We start from the raw sequence: 21,059 nt of genomic DNA, 5'->3' as shown, positions 1-21,059 counted from the left end.
TAATTGCCATTTTTAGAATGATGCTTCTATTTAAGGTGGCAATTCTACATACCGTATGTTCACGACTATAAGGCGCACTTAAAAGTCTTACATTTTCTCCAGAATAGACAGTGTGCCTTATAACCCAGTGTGCCTTATATATGGAAAAAACAGAATACAAAAAACGAAAAACCACCACTGTCGGATATTAAAAAAAAACACAAACGCCTGAACTGAAACAATACTGTTAAATATGCAGATATCATCTTAGTTTACAACATCCTCCATCATATCCCTCCCCCACTGCAATATTTTACACACTAAATCCAAAACATCAACAATGGCTGGCTCTAAAGGTGACTGTGTAGTAGTGAGTGCTTTATACCTGGAAGTCAATAGCAATTACCGTATTTTCACGACTATAAGGCACACTTAAGTCTTAAATTTTCTCCAAAATAGACAGTGCACATTATAATACAGTGCACCTTATAATACAGTGTGCCTTATAATACAGTGCACCTTATATATGGAAAAATGTCATTCATTGAGGGTGCGCCTTACAATGTGGTGCGCCTTATAGTCGTGAAAATACAGTACATGAAACTGGGAATCCTCACAGGTTTTCGCTATTGAACTAGGATTTTGTTTAGTTTTGTCTACTTTCCGTACATAAAAACTGCAAAATATAATTCCCTATTCATCTCTACACCTGAATTAAAACATGATATATTCCACAAATCACTTTTCCAGTATGTTAAGTGAGCCAAGAAGAGAGTAAGAATGGAAATCCCATAAGTGTTGTATATTAAACCCAAGAGGAAGCCGCCATCCAAAGGCCAAGATCATGAGTGCCCCAGCAGGCTATTTTCATCCATCACCAAGAGCTGGTTGAGAAGCAAATGATCAATCAGCTCACTTGAAATTAGTGTGGAACGCTTTAACCTTTCGATTCTCATCTGAAATGTCTCCCAAGAAAGGCCCGTTTGTGTGTCAGAAGTACGTCATCATAATGAATCAGCAACACAGGCCCACAAGAGCTGTTCTTTTGTTTGAGATTTTCTTGTGAACATCATCTTCATCTTTAATGAATATCATCTGTATTTATTCGTGCGTCACACTTGAATCACTTTTGAATAAATATGTCTTTTTTTCAGTCAATAATGCTGCTTAAATGAAGAGAAAACCAAACGACACTCTCTCTATAATTCACGCTAAGTACCGCCATTAGCAGAGGTTCTCTTTTCGCGTTGATATTGCACCAGTCCCACAAAAAGGAGCCCAGACAGATTGTGTCTATCTTGAATATAAAGAGAAACGACACAGGAAACTAACAAGACAAAGACAAGGACGAGTTACCTGCCCTAAGATCTAATCTCCAATCTCCCGGATCATTGCAGTCAGATAAAAGCAGCCAAAGTCAGGAAGCCATTGAAAGCCTTTCCCTGAGCTCGCCATCTTTACAAGGCGGTGGTCGGGGCATCTACATCTACGGGAAGATTTAGAGGAACAAAATTCCTAGTCTGACAAGGACAACCATTGTATGTAGATAGGGAAGAAAACTCAAAATTGTCTTTGCCAGTTCTTCCGAAACATTTTCTTCACAAAACAAGGCACGTATCGATTTTTTTTTTAACCCTAAGCACATGATTTAATTTTCTCAAGTGTAGAGAGCGGTTGCAATGGTCAAACGACGTCAGGTGGCTGCCCGCGGCAACTAACAAGGTTGAAAAGTTCAATTAAGTAGTCCAATGTGATTGCACACAGAGGCCAGTCTAGTCCAACTCTTATTTAAAAGCACAATATTGCTGTTAATTAATATTTCCATCCAGACCACTATATGAAAATAACTACCACCAATCAATCAGTGTACAACCTCGTGTTGATTAACACAAACAGCAGTCTAATTGGGAAAAAAAATATCGCATTATATTTACCCATTCATTTTCTACACATCTTATGCTCACAGCACAATCATTATGTTACTTTATCCCACTTATTTTTTCTTTTTTACTGTAAACATCATTACATTTTATATAACATTGTTTAGTGCTTAATATGGGGGAACGTCTGAGGCGAAGCAAGCTTTTGTGATCTTCCTCCAGCCCAATAAGTGCCACTTAAATCAGTCAAATGCAAAAGGACATCCGATTTTTAAGTTCAGAAGCCCGAATTCGCCGTCTGAGTGTAAAAGTCAATGAGCCTGCGCCTACGAGCAAATGGCAGCATGCATGCATTTATGATTTTTTTTTTTTTTGGAGGGGGGGAGTGTGTGTATGAATTAGTAAGCGTCCGAGAGTGTTCGAGTCATGGCGGTTGCTGAGATTGGTGTGACAAAGCGCGGCGACGGAGCTCGGGCCATCTGGAAAGGGATGACGGCACGAGAAGGAAGAGCGCCAAAGGGCAGAGGGGGCGACGCATTGGCAGGTGGGATTAGGAATAACAAAACAGAACGACTCGAGGAAACACTAGCAGGCATTTGTTTTTTAAATATCACTACGTCATGACCTGCTTGTCAACAATGTTATCACCTGTGGATAAAATAAGTTGACAGTTCACACCACCGTTTGACCAAATCAGTCGACTTAATGATTGATAAGAAAACAATAGATTGGTAATTTGCTATATAGCGGAATAAAATTACCAAATGCATATAAATACAAGGCCCCTTTTAATAGTTATTGTTGATTTTGACATGGTATTTTTTTCCAGGTTTCCTGATAGTGGTTGGTCCGCAGTGCACTCTTTTCTTGGAAGAAATGCAAAATTTTCAGTTTTCTAGTTCCCCTCTTTTCTGTGTATTGCTCAGCGGTGAATGTAGAGAGCAGATGGGAGATGGGAGGCAACAGAGCATGCGGCAGATTGGAGATTGAACGAAGCGGGAGGACAGGTGGGAGAAAGGTGAGATGAAGCAATGGCGGCATTAAATGCATTGGACAGCATTGGGAGTGTTTGGCCAATATGTCTACTAGGTCAAAAGTGCTTTATTCTTGGAGCCCATGCACAAGAATTATATATTTTCTAAATTAAAAAGGTCATAGGAGGACAATACTGGGTTATTTAAAATAATGGTTATAAGAGTTTGTCTATATAGGATCTGAAAACATGCTCATAGCTAAAGTACTTGAAAATAATGTTAAAAGTATGGCATATTAATAAGTCTGACCTAGTTGACTTCCGCTAACACATTCCCTTCGTTTCAAAAACTCGCATTTGCCTAATTTAGTATGAAATTAGATGCAGAAATCTGATCTGATCGCGTCAAATAGCCTTCTAAAGTGTGACTGTGCCTAATTGGGGGTGCAAAGCCATGAACACATTGGAAAAATCCCAATTTCGAGACTCGGCTTGTGATCCGGCAAGTAGCAGCTGTTTGCTTGGCTTTAGTTGGCGACTGGAGCTATCCGTGGTCCTGAAAGTCAGTTTGCTCGCATTGAGGGGAGACTAGAGCTAGCCATGGTGCTGAAAATGAGCTAACCCACTCAGAACACTGGCAAAGTCAACAGGCTGTAAAAAAATACCCTGTATTTGATGTATATAGCCCTCAATGACAGTGAAAGAGTTAATCAACTCGACTTACTCACAAAAATATGGGATATTCCTATATTTAACCTTTTTGGTGGAAAATAGCCTAATAAAACTAGTGAGGATTTTGCACAACACTATCAAATTGGTATCACTGGTAAAAAAAATATGCTTTACCAGCCTGCAAATAAATATATAGAGTTTTAAAAAAGAAAAAGGCTAGCTTGTGAAGCATTACTGCAGATTGCATCACCATCAACATCATCATTATCATCATAGCACATCAGCATGAAGAATAAAAAAAAAGAGATGTAGGGTGATCAGACACTTCTGGAGCCAGAACAACTATTCAGATGTCATCCTCTCTTAATGCCAGACCGCCCTCGGGTTCCTTCCTCTGTAGGGTTCAGCTTGATTACCACTTATTGAGCGACGGGTCCTTCGGGAAGGTTGTTTTTGATCGCTCCGAGCTCTCTTTGACACATCTCTATCTCGACAACCCTCGGGAGACGCAGCACAGGCGGGATACAATGCTGTTTTAAAGTCAGGCACTGTTTGACAAATGAATATCTTATTTTTTTGCACCTGAGGCGAGCTAACTGTTGCTTATCAAAGCGCCAACAGATCAGGAACATTTAGCACATTGAAACTGAAAGGACACCATACATGGGGCATAGGTTTCATTTTTTTTGGGTTACCCTGTGCTACCTTTCTGTATGGGGCTCTGGTGCCCCTTAATGGGGGTGCCGGGATACTACCGGTGACTCCTGAAAGCTCAAGTGAGCAGCATCCACTGACCTCCATCGAGGCATGGCAAGTCAGTGTTGATTGATTCAACACTCTGATGAGAATACTGAACCTTTAAGAATAAAAAAAGAGGACTAGATGTGACAAGTTCAGTCATCTGGTGGGTGGGAGTGTATTTCAAGCACAGGATTTCTGAAACTCAGAAGCACATTCCCACTCACTTGTGGATTATGTGCCCAAGATTTGAGTGGGCAAGAGTCACACACAGTGTGATGCTATCATATCTTATGTGGTCTCATCCGTATCTGGACTAAGGGAGATAAAAAATAAATAAAAAAATGTGCTGCCCAGTATATAGATCCGAGTGGTATTATATATTGGGGAAGGTTATCTTTTGGATTAATAAAACACCCAACAGGATTTCAAAAGTTAACAAAAGAAAATGCTTTTAAAAACAATATATTAAATGCTCAACTGGATAAAAAAATGGTAATCATTAATGGGGGTAGGGGGGTCTAAGAAAAGCCAAGGATTCAAAAGAAAGACATCCCCTCTCTTGGTATTGATGCTAAAAGCCTGCATGCCCTTTTTTCCTCCCCCAAGAATAGTCCATGTCCTCTTAGCTGTTTGGAAGAAGCTGAAAAAAAGGCACAATCAACCATCCCGATAACACAACTCCTTTCTAAGTTCCCTCCTCTAAAAAAAAAAAAAAACACCACTGCAGCTCCACTTCTCCCTGTCTGAGGGAACCTCTTGTTGCAATTCAACAGTTCCCAAAATAGGCTCAGCCTACATTTATTAGGCAATTTGAATCCATAACATTTCTAATGTGCAGTTTATCATTTGTCAAAACACAACAAAGCTATGTTAAGAGCAAGAAGGATGTGGTTGCTTATCTTGTGCGTCTTTGCTCATTTGCATTCAGAGAGTGGTAGTAGGTGGTTGGATTTATGTGTGTGTGTGTGTGTCTGTGTGGTGTGCGTGGTGGGAAAGATGAGGAGGGGGGGTTGCTGCAGCATTTTGCATGACTTCAGCTTTTCTGCGGGGGACTCACCCTTTACCGATGCGCTGACGAGCCCCACGTAGAGCAGGAAGAAGATGTGACTCCAACGATGTGCTCCTCCTCTCCCTCTCATGGCAGACAAAATCCTGGTCGTGCCCCTCGTCTGCCGTGCTGCGCATTCCGGTCTCCCATCGGGTCCCGTCGTCCCGTCCCGGCTCGAAGCGGGCTGACGCGGCATGGTCCAAAAGGCTCTTCCTCTCTGGGGGTCTCTATACGCTGGAGGTTGATAGTTCTCAGATGCTCAACCAATTGGGATTCACTCGGTGTCGGTGCTGAGAAAAATCCCAATTCATGGAGGAGGCTCGGATCTCGCAGCTGGATTGAAGCATGTCTCGCAGACACCGATCGCCTCAGAGTCTGGTGGAGCTGGGGGGGTGAATTTCACACCTGGGGGGGGGGGGGGTGTCAGAGAGTTGGGAGGGGAGGTGAGGGGGGGTTAGTCTTCCACACAGCCAACGATATGCTTCAAGTGAAAGCTGAAAAAAAAGAAATTGAAAAAAATCACGACAATCTATCCTCCTCTGATCACAAGCAACGTCAAAAGGAGCAGAACCTTCTTCTTCCTCCTCCTCCTCTTTCTCCTCCTCTTCCTCGGGCTTCTCCCAAATATCTAAATATCCAACCAGTCACCATTTGCAGGCATGGTAATCCACCTCAAACTAGGATCGCTATAGAAATGAGCAGATCTCTCTGAATAAGATCGTGATCCGGAAAGGACGAAATCAAAAGTTCTTGGACGCCCGCATCGGTGTCTCAAGAACCAAAAGAACGGGATGCTGAGGAACGCGGTAGTTATTCCCAGGATAGTCGGACGCGGCGTCTGACCTGACAGCGTCGTCTCGACTATGTGTGACGCTAAAATCAGACTGCAGACCTTCTCTCTCTCCTCTCCTATCTCTCTCCCTCTCTGACTCCCCCCTCCACATCTCCACCTGCGCCCCCCAGTGTCAATCCACGCGGATTTCCCATTGGAATATCAACAAATGCTTTGTCAGAGTAACAAAACGATGATGTTGAACAAACATTTCGTCCATTATTCCTCTCTATGCATTGTGGGATATTTGCAGGGGAAATACTGGATCGTTTCAAAACTTCCATGCACATTTGACTGTTATACCACATGATCCGCGAAATCGTGCTCATCGATGCATGCATGTTGATTTATTACGGTTTTTTTCTGTCAAATTAGTCATATTGGACGTATATAGGAATTAACGGCAGTGTAAAATGAGGAATACATTGATACTTACCTTGTTAATGTTTGGATCGCTTGTGGTGCAGATGGCAGGGGAGTTCTGGTGCACAATTTGAGGTTATAATAGGCGGAAAAATGATATAAAACGTTGCACAAACAATAAAAGTGCAGAATAAATTAGCAGAAATGCAAACAGGGAAACACAACAGCAACCGGTAGGGGCATTCGAAAACACATGGGTCACATGAGGGAAAGGAAGGAGCAGCTGAAAGTAATGGAAAAACAACCATCCGGACAGGAAATAAACTCAAACAAACAAAATATGACAAAGGTGAAGGATACAGATGCATATTTTTAGTGGTAGTACTCAAAGAAATTGCAGGAGGAAAAGAAAATGGTCATCCAAAGCAAAATATCTGCAAGAAAAATAGTCAAAAGTTTAATTTATAAGAATGGATTCATAGTTAATATCGTTGTGCAATTGTGCAATGAACATAAATGCATATTTGCATTAATTATGTAAAAGAAGAAACGATATTTATACAATTTAGTGCATTGGTTTCAAACATTTTGTCAGTTTTTGACTCTTTAAGAGTTGAATTGACTCACTCCCTCAAGTGTTCGAATATAAAAGTACAACTAAGTAGGCTATACTTAAGCTTGAATTTTACTGTATTCTTTTTAAAATTGAACATTTAAAACTAGGAATAAATCCAATTATTGACCAAACTATTAAGGGAATCATTTTTTTTCTTGTGCATTTGACAGCAATATTGGATTTATTTCAGCACACAATTATTTCCATCAATAACAATCATTGATTGTCATCATCTTACAGTTGCAGCCATGACAAATGTATCATTCAGTCAACCAATTGGAAAAGCCGTCCAACATAGAGCTGCCCCACGTCTGATTCACTAATCGTGAAATTGATGTTTAATAGTCTGGAACGTCCAATGGTGAAACAGAATGTCATTTCCAGTGCTCGCATATGGCCGTTATGATTAGTTTTCTGCAATTCACCGTGCAGGATAATGAAATGTGGAGTGGCCTTCAACCTTAGGGATCATAAACACTTTCACATCACCGGATTCAACAAAGCAAACTTATTGCACGGCACACATGTTCTGCAATAACGAGAAATTCAATGTCAAATGACAAGGAAAAAATACTGTAAAAGCATTGTAAATATTGGCTATACTAAATTTAAGAGATATAAAACCATGATATTAGTTGTTTGAACTAATAATTCATTGGTTTTTATTTGAAGAGGACCATATCCTCCTATTCTGCAGGTGGTGGATCTACAGTACATCATTTGAAATGTGATGTTCAACTATACTTGTGAAGTTAAGGTGTCATAGGATGCTGCATACTATTATTTCTATTATTAGCCAGCATGGATCCAAGGAGTGACACCAGCAACTAAGCAAAGGAGAAAATTGAAATCCCTACACTCACTGTGTGCTAAATTCCCCAAACAGTTGCTATCTTCAATAGAGAAATGGACTTTCTGCCAATAACAGAACAAAAGAGATGATTTTTTTAAGCAATAGTAAAAGCACAGCGTTTGTGTATCACTCTTCTAACATATAGTATTTTTTTTTAAATAGATAAGACTATATGGGCCATATTTGTCTTTTTTATATTAGTTTGATAGACACAATACACCCTAGATTTGATAGGTGTCAAAGTGGCGGCTGGGGGGCCAAATCTGGCCCATCACATCATTTTGTATGGTCCGGGAAAGTCAAACATGAGTGTCGACTTTCTGTTTAAGTATAGATGTATATTTAATTTCCCGATTGTCACCCTTTTAAATCAATATTTGTCATTATTAATCACATTTATCTGATTTTAGTTCAAAGATAATTTTGTAAAATCTAAAAAATATATAAAAAAAGCTGAAATAAACATTGTTTTAGAACTATAAAACACTGAATATTCAGGGATTTTAATCCAGTTATTTTAATCCATTTAAAAAAAATGAAAAATTATATCTAAAATGGTCTGACACCCTTGCCCTAGATTGATATAATTTCAATTTGAGCATGATCAACTTTGCACATTTTCAGACCGCATAGCCAATCAATAAGAATGTTAAGTAAGTAGTGATTGAAGGTTATGTAGGATAAGATCAAAGTTTTACATTTTTGTCTTAATCTCTTTGTCGTAGCATCGCCACAAGCATCTCAGTTTGTATCAATTTCCCATACAACCCTCCGTCAGGGGCAGCACAAAAGCTGTAGCTTATCCTCCCCGGCATTAGGACGGAGGCAGGGTCACCCTGAACTGATCACCTGTCAATCACAAGTCAGCCACAATCCACTACATATCCTTCACAAAACACTTTTAACACATCACCTACACACATTAAGGTCACTGCTCAAAGTTATAGTAAGTATTCATTAAAAAAAGCTGATGTATAGGAATCCTCCAACATGCATGTTCAACGAATGTACTGCGACTTATATATTAAAAATATAGACATAGCCATGTAGTTTTAGGCTGAAAATACCAATGATTCCCCCATAGAGTAGTTAGACCAATTAGTATGGACTTTAGAACACTGAAAAAATATCTAGAAACATTTGATTGATTGTCATACATTGAGTGGTTACCCCATCAGCCTGACAGTTCTCGGGTCGAGGGTTCGATCCCAGGTCTGTTTTTCACTCTGTCGAGTTTGCATGTTCTCCCCGGGCTAACAAATTGACCTGAAAAAAAAAGGAAATCGTTGGCAGAAAAGGAAAAAATAGCAGCCAGACTGTTTTGGCGTAAGCATTCTGATCGATGGGCTGTTACAAATTCAAAGCTGTCACAAAGCAAGCATGTTTGAGGGGACATTTTGCCGAAATTGGACTTTGCGATCTGAGCCCGTCTGCTGGTGTAAATGAATAAATGGCGGAGACGACAGGCCGAGCGGGTATCATCCTATTGACATTCATCTTTTTCGCAGTGCTAATAAAGCCGCTCTATGAGCTGTTGCTAGGCTACATAGGTTGATTCGGCCTCTAGCAGGTGGCGAATGACTCCACGTTGACGTGTGTAGTAGTGTGTGTGTGTCATTCTTTGATATTGAAGGAACCCCCCCCAATCCACCAGGGAATGGACACGGTCAACTCCATCCACGACAGCTGCTGCTGTCACTATTTGACAACTGCTAACATTTTGATGCGATATTTATTAAAGAGGGTGATAAACTGCAACTGCATACAATTACTTTGTGGATGACTCACTGCATCGCATCAGGCAGTCCAAGACAAAACTATGTTTGAACCGACGCATAGTCATGGGAAGATGTCAAATTGTATATTAGAAACAAAATAACAGCTGTTACATTTTTTTTTGGAGAGAAGCTGAGAGAGTTTTACAGTACAAATGATCATAATCTGTTTGAGGGAATTAGTTTTTGTGTGTTAGTGGCGAGTCAACAGAATGTCGCCAACTGTTGAAGATTTTGGCGTTTGCCGGCCGCACGTTTTGGATCAAGTGTAATTTGGATTTGTGATAGAAAGGATTGTTTAAATAGCAGCAAGAGACACGGCACAAGTGCAATACATACAACACTTGTGTGACAAGATGCCAGTTGGCATTTTGGGTTGTTGGTGAATGGATTTTCTTGAAAATATGACTGTTTTAGGGGCTGTCATGCAGTTAAACCCTGATTTTATTAAAGTTATTTCTTCATTGGAATATATTCTTTATAATCATCAATAAAATTTACGAAGGAATACCTGAAAACGACACTTTATCGACATCTGCTTGTCTTTTAAATTGCTGAAGCATTGATTTATGATATTCCATCCCTTGAGGAAAAATACCTAATTTTACCTTTCTCCTGCACCACCTGGATTTACTCAATGTTCAATCACCTGAATGCATAAAATCCCTTATTTCATATCTTCTTCCCTTAGTATCCACCTTACTAAATGAACTGTATTACAAGATTTGTAAGAAACTTTACATTGGATATAAGAATACCCTAATCTAATCTAACCCTAACTCTAATCTAGGGCTGATTTGTTCAGAAAATACCATATTTACATACTCGCAGGTTAAACACATGTCATATGCTTTAGTGCAAAAGACCTAAATCCAAATCATTGTCACAAATCCACTCGAAACCGCATTTACCTCATCATTAATTTTAAAGCCAGTTGCACTATGTGACAATTAATTTAGCAAGAGCCCAGATGGTGCACGAGTATGAGGACATACCTATTTTTAGAAGGAGAAAACACGCTAAATTTGAGTCTCACATGTACTGTAGCAATGTTATTTGTTCCAGTGTCACTCTTGATGGATTCCCCTCATAAGACAAGCACAATGAGGGACTGTTGTTCATATCCCGTCCCACTCAGGGCACACGCTTGTTCCCTATCATTGCATTCCCTTCGTCTTGTACTTAATTGTTGGTTTTCCACATTCCCAGAGTAGTTTTTCAAAACCTAATAATGTTTTAAAGCAGTATATTTGCACTTTTCTTACTACATCCGTGTCCAGAGTTACTATGTTCCCTTTAAATGGCTACTCTGTTACACGTAGTACCTTACGTAAGACTGCTGCACGGCACCTCTTGTCCCAGATGCCATTAAACGTGCTTGAAGCAAGTGCTCACATGCAAAGAGAGACGGTGTGATGGGAGATAGTACCAGAATCTCATTTTTGGGAGCGTGCGGCAGGCTTTCGCTGACATTTCTGTGGTCACGTGTTGGAGAAGGAGACATGGTCTACTGAGAGAGATCTCCGTGTCCGGCAGCATTAGTCAGAAGAAGGGAAATCCCAATGCATTTTATGGGAGGGAGAGAAGACTCATTATTGAGCAGAATGTGGTCCTATGGTGAAGGAACGGGATGTTCCTCAGAAAAGAAGAAAGACAAGCGGCAGGGGAGAATATTTAGTCGCCTGCATTTACAATGAATGAGAATTTTTTTCTGGTTAGTAGTATCTGTGCGTATTTTTGGGCAAGATTTTGTACTTCTGCTAAATGATTTCAAGAAAGTACTTTGTATTTCTAGCCAAACTTTTTTGTTCTATCTTTGGGCCTCAGGACCGATGACTGAAATGAGTTATTTTACTGCCAAAACTGCATAAAGTTCTCCCCAAACCAGAAAGAACATGAGTTATGAAATGCAGTTATTTTTTCTAGTGTTGTGGAATTTAATGTCTTCCAAAGAGGAGAAAGCTTTTGAAAGCTTTAATATCCATGTACTGTTTAATATCCAAGCACTGTTTAATATCCAAGTACTGTTTAATATCCAAGTACTGTTGAAACCAGCTCTCAAAATTATGTTCATGTAAGATAGTTTATCATCTAAATATCTAATGTTTTCAACAGTACTTAGATATTAAACAGTACTTAGATATTAAACAGTACTTAGATATTAAACAGTACTTAGATATTAAACAGTACTTAGATATTAAACAGTACTTAGATATTAAACAGTACTTAGATATTAAACAGTACTTAGATATTAAACAGTACTTAGATATTAAACAGTACTTAGATATTAAACAGTACTTAGATATTAAACAGTACTTAGATATTAAACAGTACTTAGATATTAAACAGTACTTAGCTATTAAAGTATCTCTCTTAGATATTAAAGTCTCGCTCTTAGATATTAAAGTCTCGCTCTTAGATATTAAAGCCTCTCTCTTAGATATTAAAGTCTCGCTCTTAGATATTAAAGTCTCTCTCATGAGTATAATTTTAAACTCTCTGTCACCATTTGACCGGCGAACAAAAGACTGTCGACCAAAGGTCCGGCAACCAAATGTCCGAGCACTGTTATAGCGTATAGGGGAAAATTGTGAGGATGATCTAAAGATGTCACAAAAATAGTGGTTGAAAAATGACATTTTGATGCATGTCGTTCCTGAAAGGACGGCAAATTCATGGTTTGCAGCCATTATTTCTCTGCTGCCATTGTGCAAGCTCTACCGGGCAAAGTTCAGAGGAGAAATAGTTGATGATGATTGGAACTTCACCACAAAAGCGGGGGCGTCTCTTCGTGTCAATTTACAGCGGCCCAATCTGTGTTCAGGTGCGAGGTGAATGCAGCAGCCTTTTCTGGATCAGCAGCGCCACTTTGGGAAAGGAACCAGGAATAAAAGGTGCAGGTGTTTGGCGACGAGCCGTTTTACAACCATCAGACGCTTTTCAATCTCTTTTCTTTCACCGCTTCCTGAAACCTACTGACCTTTTTTCCATTTGCCATCTTTCACCGGTGCCTTTTAGAAGTGTTTCGGTCACATGGGGTTACCTGCAAAACATAAAATACATTTCAATTTGATGTAGTGCCAAACTACCACAATACAAGTACATGGATTTTTGTGGTTTTCAATGGTTTATTTGAAACTGAAAAGCACGGAAGATGGCTACTAAGATGCCAAAAAAAACAAAACCGAAAACATCCTCCCACTCTCTCTCTCAGTCCAGCCAGACCCCAAATCCATTTATAGACCCCCCCCAAAACCTCAACATAGTTACTTAAAGCACACTCACAACCTAATTTGTCTCATTACAGCCCTTATTTTGACATTTTGTGAACCTGTTTTATGGACTTTAGCTTTTGGCGACGTAAGGTCTGTGTCAAGACATTTTTGCACATTTTAACTTAGCATCTTTTCTATTATATAAAACTTTGTCTCTATGGTAATTCCTTTTTTTTGAGACACAGCTTTTCTTCTTCGGGGCTAAATTACAAAAAAAAAAAAAGGATGGTTAAACAAAAGGCAAGTCAAGGACTGTTAGGACGAAAAGAAAACAAGCACGCAAAGAGGAAACGTCATAGGTCCAGGAAATATTGAAACCCAATGACTCTCCATAGTTGAAAAGAGCCTTGGTATCAAGCGCCCAAAAACAATATGGCTGTTATCTTGTTTTGAATGTAAGTGCAAACAAGGGACTACTATCTTTTTGTCAACGATAAAAGTGACAGTGTAAAAGGCGCATCAGTGCCAGGCTAATATTTTTCTGTCATCCAAACGTAATCCTTACCTTATTATTTTTTATTTGAATCTCAGCGATGCAACACAGTCTTGCACACACACACACAGTTATTTATGAGTGATTCCTCCCTCTGTCACCCACACACACACACACACACACTGGTACACACACTGTTACACACACACACCTCCGGCATCGACTCACAAGAGTGTACACATAGCTAATCACTCCCACAGACATGTGCACAAGCAACTGCAGGATAACACTACAAAGCAAATTGGCATTGGTGAGGATAATCAATCAATAATCTGGCAACCCCTGGTTTCCTGAACATTTTCTCTTCTTTTTTACCCCCCTCAAGAAACTTGAACTTTTAGAGTGTGTGACATCAAATGCATACATGAATGTCAATGAAGCACATCCCAGAACCGCTAATGTCACACACACACACACACACACACACACCAATGTATCCCCGCCAAAAAACATCAGTCGAAGAGAGACAGCATGAGGAAAGCAAGATGAATCACAAGTCATTCCCTTCAGAAGCAGTAGTTTGGCATGTTTTTTTTTTTTTTTTTGGGGTAAAAATATGTTATCGCTCATTTTTAGATTGGCATATTGGCCCTTATTATGTTATCAAATTCAGCCATTTGAGTGTATTTCTTAATGTGAGGAGCCTATTGTAAATCTCATATTCAGTCAAATGTAATAGGGGCAGTTGAAGTTTAAATAATGTTTCAATAGAGTTTTCTTTTGTGTTTTTTTAAGGAGAGGGTGGATGTGTGGAAAGATCACCTTAACTGTCCAACAGCGGGAAGCAACAACAAGACAAGTTTATTCCCAAAGTCCTGTGGGAGAATGAGTTGAAATGAGATGGTGAAAAGCCCCCCCTTGTAAAACATTGAGCAGTGTAGTACTTAGAAAGGAAACCTGTCCCGGAAGAGGGCCTTGCTCAAGGACAGTCCTGCTACATCCAATTACAATCGTTCAGGCGACACAAAGCCACAATATAAATGCTTGGCTGAGGCCTATGTATTACTGTTTTTTGTTGTTGTTGCAATAATTATTACTGTACTGGTCGTACAAGGACTTCCAATGTATGCATTATGGATTTGAATTGAAATGCATGTTTCAACCGTAGAATAAATGTATACCATTAATAGAAGATCATAACCCGGCTGCCATATTTGAACAGTACTAGAGGGAAAACTGATTCTGTTTGATACATTCATATTTTTAACATGTAATCCCATTGATAATTTCATTGGATATTCTGGAATGGCTTAATATGGTATAGTTGATTATTTTCAGATTTTTAAGACACGGTTTGTTATGTAGTGTTGTGTAATGTAGCAGATTGTTTTTTTTTTCACAATATAGTTTGGTCACACAAATGAAAAGTACAGTGTTTGTACAATTGAAATAACTGTAGCTCAAACTCCACATGTACATGTGTGTATTACAAAAAAAAATCATGTAAAGGGTTTTTAATGGACTACCAAAATATTATTAGTACAAGTTAATGTAGTACTTTTTGTTTACTAAGTGTGTTACTGTTGTAAATAATCATCACAGGTCATATTGCATTAAAACAAAGAGTAAAAGTCATTTAAGGGAACCATCAATAACCACATATTCATCAAGGAACGTGCCTAGGAATACATTTCCTTGATCAACTATGGGGAGAAAAACAAATTAAATCCATTAGCCCATTATCTATTTTTCATTACGACAGCTTTTCCTCATTTAGGGTTGCGTGTAACTGGACTCTGGGCTGGAAGCCGAATCCACCCTGACAATTATTCTTCCCTCCCTAAGTAATGACAAACAAATTTGATAAACATATTTCCCAAATTCAATACCTGCAAATATTGCAATACCAACGCATTGGGTAAAAGAAGAGTAAGATATGAAGTTGCTTTATCTCTCTTTAGATATTTGCATATTATGTGAACCACTTTTGAGCATTTAATTGGCTTGAATATCAAATTAATGACATTAAAAAAAGCCTGTTTGAACTGGAATGATGCGGAATCACAATGGCATCTCAATATGCTGCAGTGATAGTGAAATAGTGATTATTCAAAAATGCAGTGTCTTTTATTTCACTCTTTTTTTGCCAGTGGACTATTCTCATACATAATGCATCCAAATCATTGCATTTTTCCACCCTTCTCCATTCTGGGCTACAATGCATATTTCATCAAGTCAGTGAAATATTAAGCAATCTTATGATTTGATATTCTCTTCCAAAGAGGATTTCAGTTTCTATATTTTTCTTCACATCATTTTGGGAGGTTTCCTGAGGGAGCAAACTTCTGCGTATGTCTCTATTTGCTGTTTGTTTACTGCAGTTGTGTTTGATTAGTTAATGCTGGCGTAATGATCAATGAGGTGAACGATCGATGCCAGAGATTATGGAGGCTCAGAGGTCATTGATCCAATAGGGGCTTTAGCGCATGCTAGCTCGGGCATTTAAACGTAATCTGTTTGAAATTAGAAAAGCTTGGACTGCTAGGGGATGTCTTTTTTTCCACGTTTTATTAATGTGGCAAAGGAAGAGTCAGGTGGGGATGTTGGGTTAGAACTGAGAATAGTGTGGATATCATGAGTCATCATTAGAAAAAAAAATGATATTGGATGCAATAAATGGCTTTTTAGGATGAAAATGAAAAATAGGAAACATGCCTTGATGAGGCATGGTGCTTGAGGGGATATAGTTCGATGACAGTCCCTGTTAAATGGTGCTTGGACGTTTGGTAGCTGGTATTTTGGTCAACGGTCTTTTGGTCGCCAGTCAAATGTCGACAAAGAGTTTACTGTTGAAACCAGCTAGCAAAATTGTATTCATGAGAGAGTTTATTATCAATGAGAGACTTTAATATCAAAGTACTGTTTAATATCTAAGTACATTTGACCGGCGACCAAAAGACTGGCGACCAAAAGACTGGCGACCAAAAGACTGGCGACCAAAAGACCGGCGACCAAAAGACCAGCGACCAAAAGACCAGCGACCAAAAGTCCGGTCACGCTGTTAAATAGTCACTTTTGCGTCAAATATGTGGCATTTCGTAAATAAAAAGATCTAGAAGTATCCATAATGCTGACCGCCTGAGCTTCAAGACCTCCTGATGGCTCAATAGAGCAGATAAACCACCGGAAGCTTGGCACCATGAGGCTTATTCATTGATGGGAACTCCCCTTGTGCCATGACAATGATGCGACAAGGTGAATGTGGAGGAGAACACGGTTAAGGCACACGTCAAATTCCGACTAATTTGGGCCCAGGATGCTTGTGATCACCTGGGATGTGTTGCTTCACGCTCAATTAACAAATGACGACGTGGTTGTGGCAGAGACAATGATGTGTGAGATTCAATCTGCTTGGCGTTTTTACTCTTATGGGGTCACGCCTTCCTTGGTTTTTAGTCGCGGTCTGAAGCTGCCAGACTAACAGGGAGTCAAAAATGTCACATTTGAGTCAAGCTAAAAGGCCTTTTGAGAGATGGCGTTTGTTTAATGGTATAATGCCTTGTCATTAGGCTCATTTGCAAAAGGCACTCTAATGTATCCAGCTTGGAAGGAAATGTTCACTCTATTTTGCTGATTGTGTGTAGACAAATAATTACGTGTTATGAGTTAATCAATTACCTAAATGATGCATGTTGAAAATGTCTAAATAGTAAAGTGGTTGAGCGCTAAAGTAATCAAGCAGCTGAGACGACATTCGGTACAAGTTGGTAATTGTAACGCATTTTTTGAGGGAAAAAAAATCTCAGCGCGCTGGTTAGACAATATCAATATATTTAACAATTAAATGACCAGATGTATGTAACAATTTTAGTATTAAAAGATATGTTACGGAAAAAAATGAGTTTTTTTTTTTGTTGTTAGTGTACATGTGGCTGAAACTCAAGTACCTAGAAATAGCCTCTTAAAAGTTGGCATTTAATTATGTTCTTGGTGACATTTTGAAGCACAAAAGGGACGTCACACCCTCCAAATGGGCATTTCTCCCCAGCAAAATCATTTCTTTTTCCACATACACAGAAAGTAAGTTGAGGTTTGGAGTTTGAATGGCATCTTACATTCGCAGGGAGACGGGACTGTAATTCCTGCCCTTTTGTCAAGACATCTGCATAATTCAAATCCATCATTTATGGCCTTTCAACTAAATGGAAGTTATGATTGATTATAGATTACAACATTATGGGGGTTCTGGTTAGTTGGATACATGTATATGTACTCGGAGTGGATAAAGTGGCTCATTTAGTGCTAATTTTCTTGGCTTAATTTGGGATGTTTGTTGTCACAGTGACTTCAGGCACAATATGATGAGTGATATAAAGTTCATGCATGCTCATTATTGCTGTATTTTTTTCAACTTAAAAAAAATTGAACTTTATACGCTATAATTTAAGAAAGTGTTTGAAAAAATGTTTCAATTTCCTCAGGTTTTGCACATTGAGGGGGTTCTGCCACTTTGGGTTTTTAATGCTATATGAAATTAAATACCTCATTTAAGTGTGTATTTTATCAGGCTTAACATAATTGCTGATTACATACTTCACATAATATATCTAAACTAATTATGTTTGTCAATTTCTATCCAATATACATATTTTTAAACAAGAAAATAATACTACACCTGATCTAATTCCGCCTGATACATAGAAAAGCTATATATAAAAACATATTTATTCTTGACATGCAGCATCAGTGTCCAATAATAAATATTTCCTTTTAAGACATAAGTCAGTTCAAATGTTTTCTACATTTGCAGCATATCACCCACACACAAATACTCAATATGCATGCAGCCATACGGGTATGGCGGTTTGCATATAGGGTGTGGAAAGAAAAAGACATAGAGCAGAGATTGCACTGAGCAGATAAATCGGAGAGGATAAAGTGAGGGGGTTGAAAGCTTGTGAATCTAGATGGAGGCTAAGCGAAAAGCAGTGCCAAGAATCTATGTAATAACCATTTGAATAGTCTTCTCGGTAAATACTCAGTGACTAAAGCTACAAAGGCAATTATTATACAATATAGGGACATATAATGTACTCTGAAGAGGTTGGAATCAGGGCTGGGGTTCTGTTTATATGTTTAACAAGACCTTTCGGCTATATTATATCCAATTTGGTCAGGTTTCATCATATTTATGACGCATTTCTTTTTACGCATGCATTTTTAATATCAAATATAGCAAATCCCAACTCCTCGCCACTATGAAGCGCTGAATATTACAAATGTTAGAGCTGGTTTAGATGGACTGAGACTGTGAATAAATAATGAAATGATTGGTTGGGTACAGCCCTTATGTGCCGTCATCTGCCTTCAAAAGCCAGACTGAAAATAGCTGCTTGAGTTTGCAAACCATTTTGACAGGACTGTAGCATCATCGTAACAATGAGGTGACAGTTGAGGATTTTAGTTGGTTTACACCATGCAGGCAGTGAATATAGTACTGTACATGTTTATCTTTGGCAACCCACCATAGAATGTTTACACACAGTGTGAATTCTGCAATAATAGTATATTTTCACAATATTTTCATGCATTCACGATTTGGGAAGCTGACTACCTTGTTGTGGTTTAGAGGCAATATTTACATGTTTGACTGCAAACACATAACCTGAATTTGATGAGCCATGAGGTGATTCATTTGGAACAAACTCCTGAATTTAGTAAACACATCACTGTTTAAGGTAAGTCATCCAAGAGGCTTGTTTCCAAAGTCATTATTATATAAAATAGATGTTGTGAAGTCGATTCCCAATGTTAGTTATTTACTGTCGTAAAATGTCAAGATCATTATCGAATTCAGTCATAATACTGTACACTCAGTTGCTACGCTTCAAGCTCAGCATTTGTTCTGTGTATTCTATATACCACAAGCCTAGAGGAGCGATGAAGGCCCGTTGTGAGGTAGTGTTTACACATTCGCACACATTTACAATGGCTACGAGAATGACCAAAGAGGGTTAACGCCCCCCGAGGGCCACTATGCACCTCTTAAGTGGATCACTCTGCGTTGTCACAACGTTTCATGAAGCCCAGTGGGATGGGGCTCTGTAGTCTTTTCATCCCCAGGAGACCTAAATGAGCTTTGTCAGCTCACTAATGCAACGCTGGTGGCCTGTGACTTCTATTGAGCACGCGTCTGCTTATACGTGTGTGTGTGGATGGGTGTGTGGTTATGTTACCGAATATAAGATGTATTATATATATTTTTTTTAAAGACTCACCTTCACGCACAACACGCAAATCGTTAAAGCTCATCTCCGTCTGCTCTCTATTTGCTATGTGCCATGCAGGATGCTGAGATCTGGTCAAGGACAGAGTTTGTCTCAGCAGGTCAGCTTTATTAATGGCTGCAGGTCACTGGTTAAATGTTCCCGGCGATCCTCTTGCAACAGAACGCAGATATTATTCTAATGAGGGCAGAGGGGAAAAATAAATGGAAGGGGAAAGCAAAGAAATTAGGAGAGGATAAAAAAAATCGGACTTGGATTGGGGATGATAAAATTAGGGCGTAGAGAGCAACAAACAATTCATATTTACAAACATTATTCCTTGAGAGGCATACAATGAAATTAAAAGTCAAAATATATACATGTAAATGAGTGAATTTTCAATTTTTTTTTTGTAATTTCACCACATAAAGTGGAAAAAAATGAATATTTTTAAAAATATTCTTATGTTGTTGCCAATCTATGAGAGAATGCATTCCAGAAGAGTCTACTGCAAAAAAATAATGAAGAATAAAGCAGTTCTAGATGTAATATATCAGTTCTGTCACCAGTGATTTCCATATTTTAGTTCAGAGGTTAGAAAAGAGCCAGATACACTCATCAAAAGAGCCACATGTGTCTCCCGAGCCATATATTCCCTAGCCCTGGTGTAGAGGTTGATGATGTATCAGAGATGGAGGGAAAAAAAATGAAAACAGGATTAAGGTAACAATGGAGCTTCACTAGCTAAGACGCAAAACACATTGGCACGGATGAAAAACCTTTAAATTCCTAGGAAATGTCTATAATATAAAATGAATTTGTGACTGCTTTTATTCTCGGCGGCTTCAGAATTTCAATACAAGTTGTGATAATAATAATTTTGTGTGGCGATATCCCGTCACACTTCTCTACCCATAAAACAGCCCTATTTTTTGCCACTTTTCCTTCACTATTTGTGTATTTTCTTTTTTCCTAGTTACCCACTGCGCAGGAACAACTCATTATGGCTGATCATTAGTTTAAAAAAAGAAAAAAAATATGGGGCTTTGAGGGTGTTGAAAGACTGTATAATTTATATGTGAATGTGGTATGTTAAAAGTGATTAAGACGTGCAGAAAATAGCATTTATGGATGTGCAATGTTGACAGTAAAACTGATGGAAAGTGAAGTAAAAAGTCGATAATATTTGTGTGAAGGATCATTTGCAATTCCAGTCATGCACACTCAGCTAGCATCAAAGTATTTTGCAATAATTGCCTTGTAATCAATATATTTTACTGAAGATATCTATATTCATGACTCACTTTTGGATATTTTAATGTAAAACAAGTGCTGGTTTGGCTTATCAAGAGT

The 21,059-nt window shown here is 38.7% G+C and overlaps 1 protein-coding gene and 1 long non-coding RNA gene across 2 annotated transcripts in view; both read right to left on the bottom strand.

Moving 5' to 3' along the window:
• Window positions 1-9,207, bottom strand: part of csmd2 (CUB and Sushi multiple domains 2) — a 106,772-nt gene extending 97,565 nt beyond the window's left edge. The window contains exons 1-3 of the mRNA XM_077743128.1: window positions 9,115-9,207; window positions 6,562-6,922; window positions 5,303-5,698 (exon numbers count right to left, since the gene is read on the bottom strand). Of these exons, the coding sequence (XP_077599254.1) occupies window positions 5,303-5,489 (187 nt within the window). The 5' untranslated portion in view covers window positions 5,490-5,698; window positions 6,562-6,922; window positions 9,115-9,207. The remainder of the gene's footprint in view (window positions 1-5,302; window positions 5,699-6,561; window positions 6,923-9,114) is intronic.
• A 3,494-nt stretch (window positions 9,208-12,701) lies between these two features.
• Window positions 12,702-21,059, bottom strand: part of LOC144214459 (uncharacterized) — a 61,612-nt gene continuing 53,254 nt past the window's right edge. Inside the window, exons 3-4 of the long non-coding RNA XR_013330234.1 lie at window positions 19,719-19,904; window positions 12,702-12,775 (exon numbers count right to left, since the gene is read on the bottom strand). This is a non-coding gene — a long non-coding RNA (uncharacterized LOC144214459). The remainder of the gene's footprint in view (window positions 12,776-19,718; window positions 19,905-21,059) is intronic.

The sequence above is a fragment of the Stigmatopora nigra genome, chromosome 21 (genome assembly GCF_051989575.1).
Source record: "Stigmatopora nigra isolate UIUO_SnigA chromosome 21, RoL_Snig_1.1, whole genome shotgun sequence".
Taxonomy (NCBI): domain Eukaryota; kingdom Metazoa; phylum Chordata; class Actinopteri; order Syngnathiformes; family Syngnathidae; genus Stigmatopora; species Stigmatopora nigra.
This window is presented reverse-complemented; position numbering and strand designations above follow the sequence as displayed.